The sequence below is a fragment of the Poromitra crassiceps genome, assembly GCF_964638095.1.
Source record: "Poromitra crassiceps genome assembly, chromosome: 1".
NCBI classification, from domain to species: Eukaryota; Metazoa; Chordata; class Actinopteri; order Beryciformes; family Melamphaidae; genus Poromitra; species Poromitra crassiceps.
Genome location: NC_139623.1, coordinates 26,475,414 through 26,496,248, shown reverse-complemented (window position 1 = coordinate 26,496,248; position 20,835 = coordinate 26,475,414). Strand labels below are relative to the sequence as shown.

At 44.2% G+C, this 20,835-nt stretch overlaps 1 protein-coding gene across 2 annotated transcripts in view; it reads left to right on the top strand.

Annotated features, from left to right (window-relative positions):
- atad2 (ATPase family AAA domain containing 2) overlaps positions 1–17,999 on the top strand; it is a 39,026-nt gene extending 21,027 nt beyond the window's left edge. For both annotated transcript variants that reach the window (XM_083643266.1, XM_083643265.1), the window contains 16 exons: positions 2,378–2,537; positions 3,087–3,177; positions 3,671–3,848; positions 3,989–4,125; positions 4,263–4,398; positions 6,543–6,729; positions 7,267–7,452; positions 7,932–8,067; positions 8,489–8,685; positions 13,693–13,852; positions 14,337–14,459; positions 14,743–14,916; positions 16,070–16,738; positions 17,146–17,291; positions 17,527–17,655; positions 17,865–17,999. In XM_083643266.1, coding sequence (XP_083499392.1) covers positions 2,378–2,537; positions 3,087–3,177; positions 3,671–3,848; positions 3,989–4,125; positions 4,263–4,398; positions 6,543–6,729; positions 7,267–7,452; positions 7,932–8,067; positions 8,489–8,685; positions 13,693–13,852; positions 14,337–14,459; positions 14,743–14,916; positions 16,070–16,738; positions 17,146–17,291; positions 17,527–17,655; positions 17,865–17,897 — 2,842 coding nt within the window. In that variant the 3' untranslated portion in view covers positions 17,898–17,999. The remainder of the gene's footprint in view (positions 1–2,377; positions 2,538–3,086; positions 3,178–3,670; positions 3,849–3,988; positions 4,126–4,262; positions 4,399–6,542; positions 6,730–7,266; positions 7,453–7,931; positions 8,068–8,488; positions 8,686–13,692; positions 13,853–14,336; positions 14,460–14,742; positions 14,917–16,069; positions 16,739–17,145; positions 17,292–17,526; positions 17,656–17,864) is intronic.
- The last annotated feature ends 2,836 nt before the right edge of the window (positions 18,000–20,835 follow it).

The window sequence follows — 20,835 nt, the reverse complement described above, 5'->3', positions numbered from 1 at the left end:
TTTAGGACTGCCAATATTTAGCACAGGCCAAAGATTTTCATAATTGTTGGTCATCTTTCAAGACCCACAGTAAATTATCTATTAGCACCAAAGTGATTTGCAATACCTCAAAATGAAGATGTACGTCTCTGGGTTCACCAGGAAAAAAAAAGTGAGCTTTTAGCATGTTCTGTACCCTACTTATAGCCATTTACAGTATATACACCCTGTTTTCACCAAAAAGGTCTCTCTGAGAAGATAAATTGCAGAAAATGGCATTTTTGTAAATCACACAATCTCAGGCAGAACTCGCTCTCAATTCTTTTATTTTGAACTGTATTGACATCAGACATGTAAATATTATTTGTTATGACACAAATGAAAAAAAAAATATATATATATATATATGTACATGAAGTGCTTTTTTACATTCAACAATACAGTTTACTCAGTGTGAGTGAGTGTGATCATAGAATAGAATGCAGAGATCAGTGAAGTCTCTCTCTCACACACACACACACACACACACACACACACACACACACACACACTCTCCTTACCGCGAGATCATCCGGGTCCTGTCGCATTGGAATCCAGTCTTCCTCGCCCTCGACAGGAAAGTGGCCGTGCTGCTTCGCTCTGTGTGAAAGCCATTTCTGTGGCGAGGCTGCTGTTCTCCTCCTCCTCACACAGTTGTGACTCCGTCTCGTCTCTTTCGGGCTGGGACACAGGAACGGGGTCGAGGGACCAGGATCGATCATGTTGGTCACGGGTTTGACTACCGCGAACGATCGATGTCCGCTGCCCTGCAGCAAGCCGATCAGCTCGTGCAGCGTGCCGAGGGGGTGTTTCAATGGCGTTTCTCCTCCGCACAAGGAAGCGCGTTTCTCTGTTTTCTGTTTTTGCTCCTGCTCATTTCAAAACAACAGCTGCGGTATGTGTTTGATAACGTGTTGTCGGCTTGTCTTTGAGGCTAGGGACCTGATAACATGTCACAGGCTGGGGAAGTGTTTGAACTACGCGCTGCACTAATAAAAACAAAAACACGTCAAACACGTCTTTGGCGTGGATGGCTATTCCTGATAACACGTCAAAGACGTCTTTGGCGGTGAATGAGTTAACACCATATCTCAGGAATGCCTTGACGGAATTTAATCAAATTTGCCTCAAACATTGCCTTGGACTCAAGCATGAACTGATTAGATTTTGGTGGTCATAGGTCAAGGTCACTGTGACCTCTCCAACGCCATTTTCAAGCTTGTTAACACCATATCTCAGGAATGCCTTGACGATATCGCCTCACAGCTCGAAGGTCGTGGGTTCGATTCCCACCTGGGCCGATGTGAACGCTGAAGGAATGCGTGCCCGTCCGCATGTCCTCGAGTGCCCACCACCCGGGTGGGGTCGGCAAAATGGCCTTTCTGTGTGGAGTTTGCATGTTCTCCCCGTGCCTCCCGGGGGTCTCCTTCATATAGGAACCCCCTTCACAAAAACATGCAACATCCTGGTTGCTTATATGGTTCCTCCTCTGATCGTTAAGGGCGCCTGTTCAGAGGGAGGGGAACTGGTTGGAATAGCGTGAACCTCCCACGTGCTATGTCCTACCGGGGGAGCTTCCTCGGGCAGGTGAAAAGATGCGGCTGACTTGACTGCCCATGTCTCGGAGGATGCATGGAATCAGTCTCGGCTCTCCCCAGATCGGCAGAGGATGGAGTAGCAACCAGGATTGAGTAATTCAAATGAGCACTAAACGGGGGATAAAAATGGGATAAAAAATCGGGAAAAAAACATAAAAAAAAAAAAAAGGAATGCCTTGACGGAATTTAATCAAATTTTCCTCAAACATTAACTTGGCCTCAAGGATGAACTGATTACATTTTGGTGGTCAAAGTTCAAGGTCACTGTGACCTCACGGACGCCATTCCCAAGTTCGTTAACGCGATATCTCAAGAACGGCTTGATGGAATTTCTTCTGATTTGGCTCAAACATCGACTTGGACACAAGGATGAACTGATTCCATTTTGGTTATCAAAGGTCAAAGTTCAAGGTCACTGTGACCTCTCACACACCCAATTTCCAAGCTCTGTAACGCAACATCTCAGGAGCGCCTTGACGGAATTTCTTCCAATTTGCCTTAAATGGCAATTTGGACTCAAGAATGAACTAATGGCGGAGGCATAAATCCGCGGTGCGGTCGTTCTAGTATTATGTTAGTTTAGGTTTAATTGCCACCATTAAAAAAATCTTTGTAGTAGGACTGTTTCTGGTTGGGTCACCAGAAAAAAGTCTGTGGGAATCATTTGTATAGGCTCTATGGGTGGGAAGAACACTCATGAGATGGTGCTGATCAGAGTTACCACAATTAATCTGAGTCTCTGTGTCTCTGTGTCTCCGTAGCTCCATCGTGTCCACCCTCCTGGCTCTTATGGATGGTTTAGACAGTAGAGGAGAGGTTGTAGTGATAGGAGCCACGAACAGACTGGACTCCATCGACCCAGCTCTCAGACGGCCGGGACGCTTCGACAGAGAGTTCCTCTTCGGCCTGCCGGACAGAGAGGTCAATATAAATCCTCTTGAAACTGCAGATAGTCTCTAAAGATGCGGGTGGCACAGGCCATGATGGACCCAGTTTTGCCTTGTACTTCCTGGCCAGATAATTTTATTGTAACTTGTAATTTATTAAATAATATTTATTATATTATATTTTGCACCTATCACTAAGGCTTCTTCTGTTTTCATAGCCACTAGCAGAGAACTGAACCATGTAAACTAGGTCCTTTGACTTTGCTAGGTTCTACTATTTGACGAAAGAGCTAATGAACATCATATGAAATGACATGCATTATCTATTAATGGTGGATATATCACCGTGGTAGTGTACTTGTAAGCAGTATTATGTCTTGTTTTATTTTATCTTGAGCTTTTAGTTTTAGAGAAAGACGGCCATAGGGCAAACCTTCCAGCGGCTCTTTTGTTGGTTTTGGGCTGAGGCAGCAGATATTCTTCAGCTCATGCACTAGTTAATGCTGTAGTTATAATATCACAAGAGATTAGGCAAAGTATTGGACCCAACATTGAAATGCTGTGCTCTGTTTTCCTGCGCCAGGCAAGAAAGGATATTCTGAAGATCCACACCAGAGAGTGGAGTCCTCAGCCTTCAGAAGCTTTTCTGGAGGAACTGGCAGACAAGTGTGTTGGTATGCACACACGTGCACACACACACACACACACACACACACACACACACACACACACACACACACACACACACTTCAACTTTATTTGAATCCACTAATTCAAATTAGCACATAGACTATGTGTATGTGCTCAATTGAACGTAAGAATGACTATCAGAGGAAGCATACACTATGTGACATAGTGTATGCTTCCTCTGACAGTCATTCTTATGTTTATTCTTTCATTAATATACAGATACTGATGAAACCAGCATTTCCATTACATCTATTTAGCTATGGTGGTCTCCCACAGCTTGAGAACAGTAATAGGAAAATGTACCATGTGCCCCCCCCCCCACAACGTAATAAGTTACATTTCAATTACAGCACTTGTCCATATGTTTTGGTTTGCAAATCGAAAAAATTCTGTAGGAAACACTGACAAAAGGATGTCGAGACTTGTGGAAACGGATAGAGACTAGTTTTCTGACAGCAATGTGACTTTGTTGTCCAGGTTACTGCGGAGCAGACATAAAGGCAGTGTGTTCAGAGGCTGCTCTGTGCGCACTGCGCCGTCGCTACCCCCAGATCTACTCCTCCTCACAGAAGCTTGTGCTGGACATCAACTCCATCGCCATCACCAATAGAGATTTCATGTCCGCCATGGCCAAGATGGTGCCAGCTGCCCAGAGGTATGACCAGGATTATAAATGTTTGTTATGCTTAGTCTCCGTCTATTTTGTATAAACATTGTCTACAGTAAACAGTGTGTGTGCTTGGCATAGACAGTATACTGTATGTGATTGTTGGTGATCTTGTTTGTGATTTGCAGAGCGGTAGTGTCACCAGCCAAGGCCCTGATACCAGCCATCCGCCCTCTGCTCAGCGCTGCCCTGCAGAACATCCTGCACACCCTCACCAGACTGTTCCCCCATTCTGAGCAGGGCTTAAAGAGGAAGAGAGACCAAGGTAGAGTCCTGCTCTGTCTTTCTTTACACAGATCCCCATGTCTATCTTGATCACGGAATATTTCAAATGTGATTATACAGTTGCCAGGTGCTTCAAAACGCTATTGAGAGTAACTGTTGGTGTGGGTGTGTTTCCAGATGTGCCGTCTGGTGTGTTTGAGGATGATCTAATGTTCAGTGAGGATGAGGATGCAGCAGTCTGCAATGGACTGACCGCTCAATCTCAGACTCAATTCAAAGTACCTGCCGCCAACGGACTCCTCAACCTCAGTAGGTGGGTCATCCTTCATTCAGGAGGAAATAGTAAGCAGGAAGTCTATTATAATTTATTTATTCATTTGTCATTCGTTCAAGAAATTAAAACGGATTAATTACATTACAGTTTGCAGAAGCAAATTTTCTACAAATCCTGTCTTTTGCTTTTTGAGCATTATTTGCTTCATAAAAGAAGTTAAAGTTGTCCCACAATCCTCCATATTCAGAAAGAACTCTATGTCCTTGTCACACACATGTGGCCTCGCCTGGGACATTACAGAATCTTACTGAACTTAACATGTCATACCTGTGGTCTGCTGGGACATTACAGAATCGTACTTAACTTGTCGCACATGTGGCCTGCTGGGACATTACAGAATCTTACTTAACTTAACTTGTCGCACATGTGGCCTGCTGGGACATTACAGAATCTTACTTAACTTAACTTGTTGCACATGTGGCCTGCTGGGACATTACAGAATCTGCACTTGTTTTCTTCCAGTCTGCTTTTTCTCTCCATTCTTAACTTTACTTGGGAAGTGTTCTGAGCTGTCCAGCATCCTACTGACTCAGCTGCTTTCTGGAAGTCATCCAGTCAACCTACTCTTACGCTTCGTTCACACAGACAACCTACGCCTTGCCTTGCCTCAACCCACGCCTACGCCGAGCTGGGCGTGAACCTGTTACACGCTTTTGCGATCACACCGCACGCCGAACCTGGAGCCGAGTCACAAGCGCCTCTCCTCTCTCCCGACTGTATTTTTTCATGTGTTGTCCAGAATTGTCATGGGTAGCCTCTAGGTAAAATAAATCGGATATAATTAATGTTCTATTGATGCTGGATATGTATAACCAGGTCTGACTATAGTCGGACATTTTAGAGAGGTGATCTTGCAAGAATATGTGCTGGCACAACAACATTGTCCATCTTGCTTCTTCGGTCGCTATTCTCTCTCATGAAGATTTGTTTGCCGACGGGGAGAAAGCCCCACGTGATAGCCACCCGTCAATCTCTCTGTCTCTGCTCAACATGTTGTAGTAACTTCATTTTATTTTGAAATTCAGTTGACTTTGCAATTTCCGACGGATATTGTGCGTTTTTCTTTCATGGCTTGACAGAAGAAGCCTGCCTGCACGCGCCTTGTCGGCTTCAAAATAGAACTCACGCCTATTCGATAAAATCGGCAAGGCACAGGCAAGGCGTGGGTACACGCAGGGTTCACGCTCAGGCGGCCGGTGTACACAGCCTCGTTGACTAAAACGGACGCCTATTAAAAAGCGTGGGTAAAGGCAAGGCATAGGCAAGGCTTGGGTCGTCGGTGTGAACCCACCGTTAGGCCATGTTCACATTACAGGCAAATCGGATTTGCTGATAAAGTGATTAATCATCATTATCTTGATTGGTTTCCCAAATCTGATTTGGGAGTGTGTCCGCACTGGACACACTCAAGATTCTCAAGTCAGATCTGTGTGTCCAGACCTAAACAGGCTATCTGCATGGGTTGCTATGGTAACGACGTGGGCGTCGGTAAATACATACGTTGGTGACGTGGTTTTCCTGCGCAGAAGCATTTGATGATGCTTGAAGTTGCGAGTGACGTTCAAATCAGATTTGGTGGATCTGCGCGTCCGCACTGAAGTCACATCAGTCGAAAGCAGATTGGAAACTACCTCCATATGTGGTTTGGGACAAGTGACACAAATCAGACTTGGAGCGTCCAGACTCATAAAACCAAGCTGGATAAAGTCATTAATAGGTCACTAAAGTTCACTAATCAGATTTGGCCTCCTAGTCTGAACATGGCCTTAGACCATGTTCACATTACAGGCAAATCTGATTTGCTGCTAAAGTCATTAATCATCATTATCTTGATTGGTTTCCCAAATCCGATTTGGGAGTGTGTCCGCACTGCCACAAATCTGATTTGGACAAGTGTTCAAGTCGGATCTGTGTGTCCAGACCTCCATATGTGGTTTGGGACAAGTGACACAAATCAGACTTGGAGCGTCAAGACTCATAAAACCAATCTGGATAGAATCATTAATAGGTCATTAAAGTTCACAAATCAGATTTGGCCTCCTAGTCTGAACATGGCCTAAATGCTCACTGACAGTAAATCTGAACCTCCGCACCACCTCACCTGTCTCTTCTCCCCCGTCTAGGAGCGTGTTGAGCCACCCGACCTCCTACCGGCCCAGGCTGCTGCTGGAGGGCAGGCCGGGCTCCGGTCAGAGCTCCCACCTGGCCCCCGCTCTGCTCCACGCCCTGGAGAAATTCACCGTGTACACCCTGGATATGGCTGTGCTGTTCGGAGCCAGCGCCACCGCGCCTGAAGAGACCTGCGCTCAGGTAAACCCTCCACCTCTGTTCAAATTTGTGCTGGGAAGAAAGTCACACTCCGCAGCTTTGTCAAATTCAGTGTGTTCTGTTCAGTGGACCTCACTGGCCAAAATAGCTGCCACAGTGACTGTAGTTCATGGGCCCCAGCTCCTCACACTGTGGACACTGGGGATAAATATGTACTATGGACAAATAAGACTGGAAGAAACAACTGCATGTTTCAGCTGTCTAATGTTGTGTCATTTCCTATGTGCTATAGATATCTGCCAGTGTGCATTATACGCTGCTTTTTCATGCTGTCCTGAGTCAAACCTTTGATTCTGTTGTTAACAAGTGGGATGTCATCCCCTTATCATCCACCCTCAAATTGTTCCTTGGATATATCTCAATCATCTTTTAAACTCCTCTGTCCCGTCCTGTCTTACTCCTACCTTATGTTCTGTAATTCTCTGTAGTTCTGCAAATAGTCCCACTATCCTATACAGCCCTCCATCCAGCTTTTATAAATATCCATGATGTTTCCTTGTCTTACCTCATGCTCTGTAGATCTTTGTTGAAGCCAGGCGGACGTCTCCCAGCATCCTGTACATCCCTCACATCGGACAGTGGTGGGAGACGGTGGGTCCCGCCTTGAGAGCCACCTTCCTCAGTCTGCTGCACTCTATCCCCGCCTTCGCTCCCATACTGCTGCTGGCTACCTGTAACCTGCCTTATGAGCGACTGAGCCTGGAGGTACGGACTGATATTATGATATGAATGGAGATTCTCTCAGCAGCAGAATACTTTTTATGTTTAGGAGCTTGGCTCGAACACATTTCCTTTTGAGGTTCACCTTTTTCCCCCCTTGCAATCTGGAATTTACATTGGTCAATGTTGCCATTTCAATATTGCAATTTCTGTATTTTCTCAATTAATTGTACAGGCAGCCCTAACCGTACTCATGAACACATAAACATACCGTTACAGCAGTGAGTACTTTATTTAGTTTGCTAGTAAGCATTGATATTTTAAGTTACTGTACTTATGTTAGTTTTATCTTAATGTCCTTGATACAAGCACCAACCCACACATAATGTTAGAGCAGTGAGTACTTCATTTAGTTTGCTAAGCATTGATATTTTAAGTTACTTACGTTTTGTCTTAATTTCCTTGATACAAGTGCCCACCCACACAAATGTCTTCTCTCCACCCCCTCACCTCTTTTTCCCCAGGTTCAGGAGTTGTTTCGTTTTGAGTACGGGGAGGTTTTCCATGTCCAGGTTCCCACCAGCAGAGAAAGGAGAAGCTTCTTTGAGGACCTGATCCTCAACCAGGCTGCCAAGGCCCCTGCCTCCAAGAAGAAAGCTGGTGAGAAATAGTGCGGGGCCAAAAGCGTAGCCTTTGGTCTTCCGTTAGCAGATCTAGCTATGTAGCTACAAAAATCAAATGAACACCAGATAAAACCATCTTTCTATGGGGGAATGAAAATACTGCAGCACACAAAGCGGAAACACTGGCAGATCTGGGGCGGGTCTTAGAGAGGAAGACCGAGGCAGTCACTAATGGAAAGGAAGCTTAGGTTAGGTTAGGTGTCTGAACTCAGTCATGCAGCTGGCTTTGTGTGGCCTTCTAGTTGAAGAAACATTTATCTTGTGGCATAAGAGAAATGTGTGAAGACTGGACAAGCAGACCATGAGCATAATACTTCTCTTAAGAAATATCTCTGAATTAAATGGAAATTATGATCAACTTGAAGGTCATGAAAAATGTATTTATGTTAACTCCTCAGCGCTCCAGGCGTTGGAGGTGCTCCCCGTGGCCCCCTCGGTTCCCCCTCGTCAGCTGACGGAGAAAGAGAAGCGGCGACTGGAGGAGCAGGAGGAAGACACGCTCAGGGAGCTCCGCCTCTTCCTGCGTGATGTCACCAACCGCCTGTCCCAAGACAAACGCTTCAAGGCCTTCACAAAGCCTGTGGATTTAGATGAGGTAGCTCAGCTGTTCTATTTTATTCTAAGCCATAATAATGTCTTGCTTTTCAGCTGCCACCAAGTGAGATGACTGTCTGCCTAGAGGAAATTGATTTACTCAAGACTACTGTGCTCTGTTGTCTTTGTCTTTTTCCCCTTCGTGTGTGTGTGTGTGTATATATATACGGTACTGTATATACGAGGGGTGTCGCGGTACATGTATTCATCCCGTGAGTTCACGGTACGGGCATCACGGTTCGGTACGTGAAGCAACACGACGAATACGTCAAACCCAGAAGGTGGTAGTAAAGCACCTAAACGCTGTTTGAACGCCATTGAATTGAATTGAATTTAATTAAACGCCACAGAAGAAGACACACCAAAACAACACAAGGGCCATAGAAATCCGGGTTCACTGAATGGAACGTTTTGTGGAGAGGAAACATTACCGGGGGTCGCTCCAGAACAGACAGAACAAACCACAACAATATTGAAGCGTCTAGCTGCTCTCCCGTTACCATCGTCAAAAAAGTGCAGAGCAGTATCCTAATGACTTTTATGACTCAGGCGATAAGCTGTTTTGCAAATTCTGTCAACATCAAGCCAACGAGGTAAGCTTGCTAATGTAATGTTACGTAGCCGCGACAAAGTCCTTTATAGTTGCGCGTTGCGGCTAAACGTTACATAACACTGACAAAGCTGTTAACTTGTAAACAAGCAACTTACATCGCGTGGGATGATGAGCAAGATGCGGTGAGGAAGAGGGGATGACTCCTTGTCATCTTCCAATCATTATAGTATATAGTATCATGTCATTATAGTAAACAAAACTCTCCTCCAATAATGTTAAGGCGCTGGCAGGGTTCTTTCCCATACTTACTGGCAAAGTGAAACCCACCCCGCTGTCTGTCAGACAGTGGGGGAGGGGTTGGTGGGAGTATTAGGCTACTCCACACATGCGCTCTGTTTACAAACTTGTGTACAATAAAGATTTAAAGTGGGGGGAAATGCCTTTGCCCTGTCAAACAGCTGGAATACAGACATCTGAGAGGGAGGCGCACCCCACACTTTGAAAATCACTGCTCTAGAGTAAAACATTTTTGTGTGGATTGCCTAGATCTTATTAAATAGTGGACATTTATTAATTCCCACTTATTAGACACTATTTCTGATGGTAAAATTAGTGTAAAAAGCAAAACACAGAATTCATGTTTTAAAATACATACTACAGCATGTGCTAGGACGCGTCATCAGTAGGGCTGTGGCGATTCACTTATCTCCCGATTCGATACTATCACGATTCTTGGGTGCCGATTCGATTTATATTGCGATTCTTAAGTATTGCGATTCTACGATTATTGCGATTCGATATTACGATTTATTGCAATTTTTGTTTATTTTTTTCTTTTATTTTTTCAGTTTGTTTGCTTTTTTACACTAGATTAGAACATGGGAAAAGTTGAATCATACACTAGAGAGACTGTATATTATATATCATGAGTAGGGCTGCGCGATATAGTTAAAAACAGGGGTGGACTGGGATCATAATTCAGGCCGGGCATTAGATACCAAGCAGGCCAGGCTGATATGGGCAGACGCGTGTGAAATTTGGGTTTGAAGCCAGATTTGGGCCGTTTGAAGTCCAATTTTACAATGAGATGCACCCACTTTAACCCTGAAGTGTAATTATTACTTCAGACTAACTAATAAAGTAATAAAACCACTAGTAAACCAGTAGGCGGCGCCTGGCCTGCTGTTCAGTGAGTGGCCTGACTGCAAGCACCCAGCGATTATCCATTCTGGAATAAAAGATCGATTCAAAAAATCGTGACACTAAAAATCGCGATACTTAGGTGAATCGATTTTCTCCCCCACCCCTAGTCATCAGTGATGTTATCTGGGGTCGTAAGGTGTTTCGGGTCTCTCAACATCATACACCCTCGCCCAGTGGGCACGGTGGCTCAGTGGTAGCGCTGTCGCCTCACAGTCAGAAGGTCCTGAGTTCGATTCTCACCTGGGACACTGTGGGCGCTGTGGTTGTGTTCCCCCCCATATCTTCAGTGCCTACTGGCCAGGTGGGGTATCTCGTCGTAAGGGCCTTTCTCTCTGTGTGGAGTTTGCATGTTCTCCCCGTGCTCCCCCAGGGGGTTCCTCCGTACATAACCCCCCCACTAAAAACATGCAGAAGATCAGATCGTCATCGTCATCCGACCAGTGACGACAACATCCGAAGTTGGTCCCCGGGCGCTGTACGAGAAAGCGACCACTGCTCCTGGCCTGCCCCCCGGAGGAAAGGACATGCCTGGATGGGTTAAATGCAGAGGACACTTTTCACCGGCCACCGTCAGCATGAGTGTGTTGTGGCCGCATGCATGTATTGTGGTGTTCGTGTGACAATAAATGACGGGCTTGACGGGGACGGGACGGGGGGGGGACGGGCTTGTCCGTTACGAGAGTTTAAGTAGACCCAGCCGAGGCCAATTAAGACCCCGACTCGTGTCCCACAAGCCGCTCACGGATCAGCCCCTCCTACTCTGTCTGCAACGTTGCCCGCGGAAGGGCTAAGCGAGAACGCCCAATCCGCTGCAATAGAGCTAGTGCTACGGCGCAGTATTGGCACTTCGGTGCATGGAGGATCTAGGCTCTGTGGGTAACTCCCGGCCGTGCTCCTCCTTCGTCTCACCAGACCCTCACGGGGCAAAGGCAATCCAGAGGCAGAGAGGATGCCTCAAGAGGGCCTGTGCGCTGCACGTCATTCGCCTGGCCCGGGCACCTCGCTCTAGCCTGAAGGACCCCAGGCCGCGCCGATCTTTGCACAGATTTTCAGGAGGCTAATCCAGAAAAATATAAAGGGAAAAAAACTGAATTTGGGATTTGTTGCTTTTTCCCCCCGTTGTACCGTATTCGTACCGAACCGTGACCCCAAAACCGAGGTACGTACCGAACCGTGACTTTTGTGTACCGTGACACCCCTAATATATATATATATATATCTATATCAGGGATTCCGTTAGCCGGTTATTGTCGGCTTTTAGCCGGTATTTCTTGCCGTAGGCCGGCAAATTAAAATCAAGTCAAGTTTATTTGTATAGCACATTAAATTTTCATACACAGAGGCAATTCAAAGTGCTTCACATAAAATGGTTGACATGAAAATAAAAGAATAAAAGAAGAGAATAAAATGGACATTTAAAAGCCGGCATTTAAAAGGTCGCCGGCTCAAGTAGCCGGTTGGAAATATGCCAAATACATTTTTTTTTTTTTTTTTTTTACCTTTATTTTACCAGGCAAGACAATTAAGAACAAAATTCTTATTTACAATGTCGGCCTGCCTCATAAGGGGAAAGGGGAGGAGGGCTAGAAGATAAAACATGTTAAAAACAAAGCACATAAAACTACAATTAAATCGACAATTAAATGAGATGCAACAAAACAACAATAAGCATTAAACACAGCAGTAAGAAGCACATAACAACACAACAGCAAGCATCAACAAGGACAACAAATAAATTCCTTATATATAAAATAGCCTAATATTGTGTGACCTATAGCTAGTGATATTGCAATAAGCTGCACCTGCAGCATCCCGTTGCTGACAGCGCTTTGGCTTGACACAAGAGACCGAAATGTCAACGCAGACATCCCTTGGCCAGTTCTTTTTATGTAACAATGGTCCAGAACAAAATCCAAACAGCCATGAGAAGCCGCCTTAGCAAGGAAAAGTTGGGTTGATAAGAATCGCAAGTTGGCTTCAGCTTTGGACATGCAGCGGAGCGCTTATCAGTGAAGAGACTGCCACGGGCGTATTGCGAGAAAAGCAGCGACAGAGAGGTCCTCTGACAGGTTGTAAAGCTTGTTATTATGTCCGTTCATTTAGCCTACTAATGTCAACGTAGTTTCAGCATAAATAGCCTACTATAACCTCAGTTGATTTGCCATTTAAGGAGTATTTAATGAGCAGCTTTCATTTATTTGTCTGAACGACTTTATGGCGCATCATCTCAAAGCTCACAACACGCAACAAGGGATTTCGTTCGCAGATGTAGGCTACAGGTAACATAAGGCTAATATTCTTACCTTTGCCCTTCAGTTTAAAGTAAAGTAAATATTCTCATGTTGTGAAGTAGGCTATAAGTCCGTTCTGAAAGCGAGTTGGATGCCTGCGTGTCAACCACCTGCAGTTGGCTTTTAATAACCTTGTCATCATTGTCAATAGACCCACTTCAGAAAATATAGGCTACTTTTAAAAGTTTGACTGACTTGCACGTCTCATCTCTGGCTTGTCACAGGTAGGGAACTGGTTCTTAATTTAGATTATTTTTCAAGTTATTTAATTTCACGTTCTTGGATGCAAAGAGACATTTAATGTAGGCCCGCCAGTGTCTTTCCTTAGGCTTAATTAAACAGGAATATAGTTCATTCACTATAATAAAATACATCTCTCAAGATGGCAAGACTCATTTAATCAAATAAAGATAGGAAAGGAAGAAATTAGATATTGACCAAACTACTCTAAATAAGAAAAATCAGCAGTGTGGGGGAAACAATGATATCCTCTGATTTCATTCTAAATGTGGTGCTGTGTGATTGTGGTTGTCACTAAAATTAAAACGTTTGAATACATAAACCTCTTGTACCACATGTGAAACCTTTGGGCATCCCAAAGTTTGACTGTTTTTGTCTGTGGAATCCCTAGAGAACAAAAACAAAGCCATTTGTGGTTTGCATATTATTTATAGCATATTTGCTGTACAATGTGCTTCCAAAAATATAAAAGAAATGACACAACGCAGTCAGAACAGTCCCACAGGCTTTTTTTTAATAAGAGAAACAGCTCTAAATCATCTCTCTAACCTACATCTTTAACCTGTGTTTTTAATAGCTGCTCCTCTTCAAATTGAGCCTGAGGTCAAACTAAGGGATATTACCCACCAAAATTCCCTTTTCAGTTGAAATGTAATCCATTTCCCCTTAGCATTAGTGAGAGTGGTAATTTAAAATGTAATTTCTTGTTGTTTCATTTTAGGTTCCAGACTATGCCGAGGTGATCAAGCAGCCTATGGACCTGTCTACTGTTCTCGCCAGGATTGACCTCCATCGCTATGAGACGGTCAAGGAGTTCCTGTATGATGTGGACCTCATCTGGCAGAATGCCCTGGAGTACAACCCAGACCGGGACCCTTCAGGTAAACAACAATTTACTAATCTGAAAATAATCATCATTGCTTATTGGATGATGAAAGAAAACTAAACCCAAACAATAGAATCAATCAACTTGGGCTCAAATATTAAAGGTGCTCCAAGTGATATCTTTTTGTTAAAATAAGTGTTAAATAGCTCTACATTCCGACAGCCATCACTGATATAGAGTGTTTTGTCAGTAACGTGGGTCACCCAGTCCCTCCGCTCTGCAGTAAACAGAAAATACATTGAAAATTTATTTTTCTGTAGAGTGGGAGGCCCCATGTTATTGACCAAACACTATATCAGTGATGGCTGTAGAGTTACAGCTACATGTATTTAACACTTTATTTTTTATTTTATTGTTTATTTCATTTTAATACCACTTACAGCAGCTTTAAGTGATGTGTGATCCTGGAGTAAAAGAAGAAACACATAACTTAATTATTTGCTGTGTGTGCGCATGCGTGTGTGGGTGTGTCCCTCCAGACCGTCAGATCCGCCACAGAGCGTGTGCCTTGAAGGACACCGTCCATGCCATCATCAGAGATGAACTGGATGAAGACTTTGAGAAGATCTGCGAGGAGCTCAAGGAGTCGCGCTGCAAAAGAGGTGAATACTTTGTGTGTCTTAGTTAGAAGGCAAAACACAATATTATTAACTTAAGTAGTAATGATACAGACTAAACTGTCATAGGGATAATTTATTGAGCACTGACATTCACTGGTCAATCCGAATAGCCACATCCACTATTTTCACCAATTATACAGGCAGCTAAGGGCCCTACAGTGCTTCCGTCTCAGAATGCCATGTATTTTCAGGTAGATAAATGTAAAGTAGATGTAGAGAAACCATAGGCTAAGACAGTCTGCTGTCTGTTTTTGTCTGACTCCAGGTTGCTCCACCTCGCAGTTTGCTCCCTCCTTCTACCACGTCCTTCCCAAACAGTCCAACCCTCCTGCTGAGGCTAAATCCAGTGACCTGGTCCCAGCTAGAGAGCCTGCCAGAGCCACAGCTGCAGCTCCTACCATCACACCTGCTGCTACTGTCACCACACCCAAACACACTGGTTGGTATTGTGATCCTAATAGAATAATAAGTTAGGGTGGGGGTTTTTAGGCTTGTCTTTTTCCCCAGGATTTCAAGGTTTTGGATTAGATGAAACCTGAAATATCTAAGATCATTTGGATTTTATCGATACAGATACTTATCGGTACTCTTATCGATACTACTCTCCATAATTTGGTGCAAAAAATAAAGACATGACATGAAAAGATGCGAAAAAGATTCAACAGTTATTTTGTTATTACTTATTACAAGTTCAATTCCCGAGAAGGCCTATTTCACTGCTGTGAAAATGATGATTTATTAAACCTAGACAACCTATTTAGTAGAAATATGCAATTATTTTTGAAATTGGAGCCCTTTGACCAGAGAAGACGGCTGTAGTTTCCCCATGTTACTCTGTAGGGGGAATCATACTACAACACCCAGAATTGCACACCTCACTGACTGCCTGGAAACTCGAGCCTAACAAAGTTGCATCTCTTTACTGGGGCATATTTTCATTTACAAAATGTTTTCTTCATCGAGTCTGGATAAATCACACCCGTTTTCAAATGATTATGAAACAAACCAGCGTTACGTTACGTGGAGTTTGTGGACCAACTTTATCTGAATGGATGGCGGATTTAGCTATTTTGCTGCAAGCTACGTGTTACAGGTAAAGTTAACACCGTCGCTGTTCATTGTTGTATTCAGAGTTGGCAAAGTACACATAATATTCTGTGACTGTCAGAAAATAGGTCAGGTTCAGCAAGCACCGTCTGTGACGTTTGTGCAACACGAGGCGGATATTTCTCTGTATCATCACAGCACATGGCAGTCACTCACTTTATCAGACTGTTGTTTTGTGATTCAGCAACGCGATGCATCCTATTATAAAACTAGTTTTCTTCCAAATATACTGATCTTTTAAACCTACCACAAGCGTAGTGACCCGACAGGAGTGTAAACACGCAACAATGTACTCTAGGTCAGATTGCCTGGTTAAATAAAGTAAAATTACAGTATTGATTGAATAATGGGATTAAAATGGTGCTAATGTAATAATAATAATAATACACCTTGGTCGAAAGGATGCAAACAACATTGCCAAAGCCACAATGCACCAAACCTATGAAGTAACCCTATCCCTTTCCCTCCCTCTCATATCCCTTCAGCCCAGAAGAAGAAGCGGCGGAGGAGTCGCTGGTGTAACGGCCTAGAAACACCAAGAAAACCCAAGAAAAAGTACACCTCCCCTCACACCTCCAAAAACACCGCTGGGTCTGAGGAGGAAGACGAATACGAAGACGAAGATGAGGAGGATGGGAAGGGAGGAGGGGAGCCTGAGGAGAGGGCTGGAGGAGAGGAGGGGGCTGCTGTAGAGCCAGAGTTCACAGCCAGTCAGGAAGTTAGCTGTGGGTCTGCTTCAAAGGAACAGGACAGCCAGGAGGAACCCATGGAGGAGGCTGAAGAGGACAATGTACCGTGTGAAGTTAGGAATACAGAAGACGACGGCCACGCTGAGTCAGAAGCAGATACTCGGGGACAAACCAGTGCTGACGAGAGCAGTGAAAATAATAGCCAAAAGCCGTCAGGCAGCAGTGAAGAAAACCCTGCGGGACCATCAAAGAGTGTGGAGCTCCCCGCATACTCTGAGGCTGAGAAGAGTCAAGCGCTAACACAGGAAGACTGTGGGAACGGCGAGGCAACTCCAGCAGAGGAGGCAGAGCACAGCGGCCATGGAGAGCCAATGGAAGCAGAAGGAACAGAGAGTATGGAGCCTGGGCAGAGCTCAACCACAGAACCCCCTGCAGCAGACAAAGTGGAGGAGGATACTGGCCCAGGTCAGCTGGTAACTCACACTCAAAAGCTTGGCCCTAAATGTTGGATATCGTCATGTGTCTTCTTGGATATATTTTACTGCTGTTTTTAGAAACTGAGTTGGAATCCAGGTAGAGAATTGTGTAAACAAAGCTTTTTATAGCTTCAAAAGACACCAAATCAAAATGTCAGACATTTAAATAGACACTAGGGAAATGTTTGCCTTCAATCCAATAAATCACTATGTAAGCAAAGCCATCAGTCAGTGTTTCAACAAGAGGACATCACACTGCCATCACAGACTGGGCTAGGAAGTCATAGTGTCAGTGGAGTGTCATCACTCATTTATAGTGGTATAAAGCTGTGTGTGTGTGTGTGTGTGTGTGTGTGTGTGTGTGTGTGTGTGTGTGTGTGTGTGTGTGTGTCTCAGAGCGTGTCTCAGAGCCGACTGTGCGGCGGATGACACGGACTCTAAAGAACGCTGTGCTGCAGCAGCAGATGATCGATGTGGACAAATCTCTGCAGATCCTGGACCAGCAAACTCCTCCTGTGGTGGTGGACAGAGACAAATTAAAGGTATGGGACACTGTGAGTCCACAGGTCAAGGCAGGATTACTGCAACCTGACTTTACCCAGAGAAACTCTAGAAAACAAGAAGCCTCAAGACAAATTTGTTTTCCTGCTGCTGACTTGATATTCTCTCACCCCGGCATCTCCTGGTTTTCGCCAGAGGATTATGAAGTTTACCAGATGAAGATGTCTTCATCTCTCCCCCCTCCTCTGTCTCCTGTCACTCTCCTCTCTTCTCCAGGTGCTGTTGGAGAGAGTCGTGACCAAGACTGATGGCTATGAGGTTTACCAGCTGGAGAAACTCTATGCTCTGCTCTGCCAGAGCATCTACAGACACAGACGAGAATACAACAAGGGCGCACTCCTACAGGTTCGTATTTGAGTGTGTAAAGAGATTTTATTGTTGCACTTTAATTAATGGGTTAGAATAATTGAATGTAGCATGGAAGAATATTAACAGTCTGATTAATTTTCCATGCAACTTCTGGGAAGATTAGTTATGAAAGCAGTTGTTTACATTTGCCCAATGTATTTTATTTATTTATTTTAACTTATCGTCCCTTCTTGTGTTTCATTTAGGAGATGGAACAAGAGATCGAAGACTTCTGTTGAAGAGTTTCTACATTGTTACCCTTTGGAAAGGTTACTCTCCATCCCCTCAGCTGTTTAAATGTACAAACAATACCAGTTCTATTTTCATAGATCATGCAGAACAACTCTTTGTATACCTTTTTTCGCTTTTATTTAATAAAGGTTTTTCGTCGTAATTCCCGTCGTGCCTTTTTTGTAGCAACTTGTTTGCCAGTGTGTGGTGTATTTGATTGTCTAAATTTTAATCTATTTCTATTCTAATTTGTCACCATGTTTACTTTTGAGTAATTTTTCCTTTATGAGATGCAGAACTACAGTGAGTTATTTCCAGCATGTGCCTGCTTACATGTGCTTCAGCCAGGAAATGCCAGCAGCTCAAGAGAGCAGCTCAGTTGGAGAAACTGAAAGGTGGAACTGGCTGGAGAAGAATGTATACAGTGAAGCTTTGCCTGAGCAAACTCAACTCCTAACTCAGCAAGTGCAAACATTTTAGAACATGCCCCCTCCCCCCAATAAAACACTATCCATGTCCCTCTAGCACAGGGGTGGGCAATTTTTTTTCTCCCGAGGGCCATACTGACATGCATCAAACACGTGAAGGGCCACACATTGGAGATCATACCTGCCAACACCTGGTTGTCGCGGGAGTCTCCCTATTGTTAACCCTATCTCCCGTTGTGATTGGTAATTTCTCGTTAATCTCCCGATATAATAGTGATACAAATCCAATGGCTGTAGCAGATGAGACTTATTAACATAATTCTGCCTTTTATTGAGTTTTGGTTTTTTTTGTTTTTGAGTACCTTGGGGGCCAGATTGAGATGGTCCAGGGGCCACATTTTGCCCATGTGTGCCCTAGCCACTAATCCTACCCACGCCTTGAATCCCACTCTACCCCCTTCCTATCCTGAGCTACAGCCATTTTCCCACTAAACTCACTAAGCATCCATGAGTGAGTGACTATGGTAAAAATTAACAAAATTTGCATACAATTTGTAGGCCTAACAATCCAATGTGAAATTTAGTGTCCCTATTTGTGACAGTTGAGCCCTTCCTCCATCACAAACTCATTACTGCCCTGGGTGCTCTCAGCTGTGCAGTGTGTGCAAATAAATGCCATGTGTTGGTCTCCCACCCATAGCTTCTGCCTCATCTAATGCTCAATTTATAGGCTATACTGTTCTGCATTTGGGATACAGTCACCCTGTCTGCAAAGCATACATTTCTATGGGTAAGTTGTTTACACCAAAATAATATAATTCGCCTTCAAAAAGAAGAAGCTATAATATTCCTTTAGGAACTTAAACTCTCTGGTAGCCTACTAAATAGTATATTTTTTATGTAATATATATTTCTGTAGTATATTATTTATTTCCCCAAAGTGATGTAGTTATAGGCCTATTACTTTAGTTCTTTTTCGTAGTAGGACGAATCAGCGTGACGTCACTTGCCACCCAGAAATGCGGAACCACTCGCGACAGTTAACGCTAATAGTATGAGTTGTGCCAAACAAACGTTAATATCTCAAAAAACTATACATCACATATATTCCGAGTGAGAGCAGAAGCAGCTCAAGAGTTTGATGTATAATATAGTGTATACATGTGTTAAAGTTGTGTGAACTGTCGCAGTTTTTAAAATGTAAACGAAGTTAGACTGCTAGAGTCAGACACACGCCTCGCGCCACTTGGGCTCCATAGGGTTCCATTGCCGTTGCCACCCAGTGACGCGGTTTGTTTACCAAAATGCTGCTCGGCTGATCCCTCGTGTAGAAGAGTATTTGCAGAGTGCTTTGCAATAAAATCAAAAATCAATGCATAATGGAAACAAATTAAATGTGGGAAAAGAAAAGCCTAAAAGCAGCAGCACAGCAGTTGTGATGTGTCCTCAAGCAGCCTGCGCTGCGCTGTGTCCTGAACGCAGCCCGAGATGACAGGTCATGTAAGGACGCTTGGCAGCCAGCCGTGCGGTAAACAGGAGATTTATGGTCCCGTTTGCACGCCTTTTAATACCACATTTCTTACTGGACGGCTAATGTCTATCGCCCTAATGAAGAACATATTATAGATGTAAAACATTGTACATTTGGTCAAATTTCCATAATTTTTACAGCACCGAGCAGAGTCGCCCAGGAATGACGTCAGGACGTATCACATTGAATGATGACGCCGTTTGATCATTAAAAAAAATCTGCAAGAAATATCAGAGAATTAGGTCAACCAGCACAGTATCAACGGACCTGCTGTGAATGTAACGTTTGTGCTTCTGTTTTTGGGCAAGTTTACAAAGGCGTGATTGTGGCCGAAAATACCTGTTTCCAACGGAGGGAGATGTCCGGTGTTTTCAGCATCTGCAGGCAGAAGCTGTAGACCCGAGTCTCGTCGATAGATTCTGTCTGCCTCCCTCCGCTGCTTTTTGGGAGACCCGCAAGCCGAAATACTGCAGTCCCGGCAGGGCTGGGACTGAACGGTGAGGCGGGGGCGGGAGAGACCGAGGCTGGAGTCTGTTCTGCCCACCGAGACCCAGGAAATTACTCTTCGTCTCGGCAGCCCGGTAGCAACACTGGGGGGCACATTTTAGTAGTTGCAGTAAGTTTACCACCAGACATGATCAATAATGACTAGCCCAGCTAACCGGCTAGTTAGCCCACCTCACACACACGGGCTAGATGCTGTGTACGGCTAAATTGGACGTCCTTGTAGTGGTCTTTTATTGCTTAATGAATTAACGTTAGCTCACACAATATAATTGTCTGCTAGCTAATGCATATTGTCTCTTGCTGGCAGTACAGTGATAGTATACTATGCAATAACGGTATAGCAGCTAGGTTTTGGCACTCATATTTGAATCGCAGTCATGAAAAGTTGGTCTCAAAGTTATTGCAGTCATATCTAAGATTAAGAAGTAGCGGTTACTCGCTATAACATTTGGTGTATCCTAACACCTGCAACACAGTGGT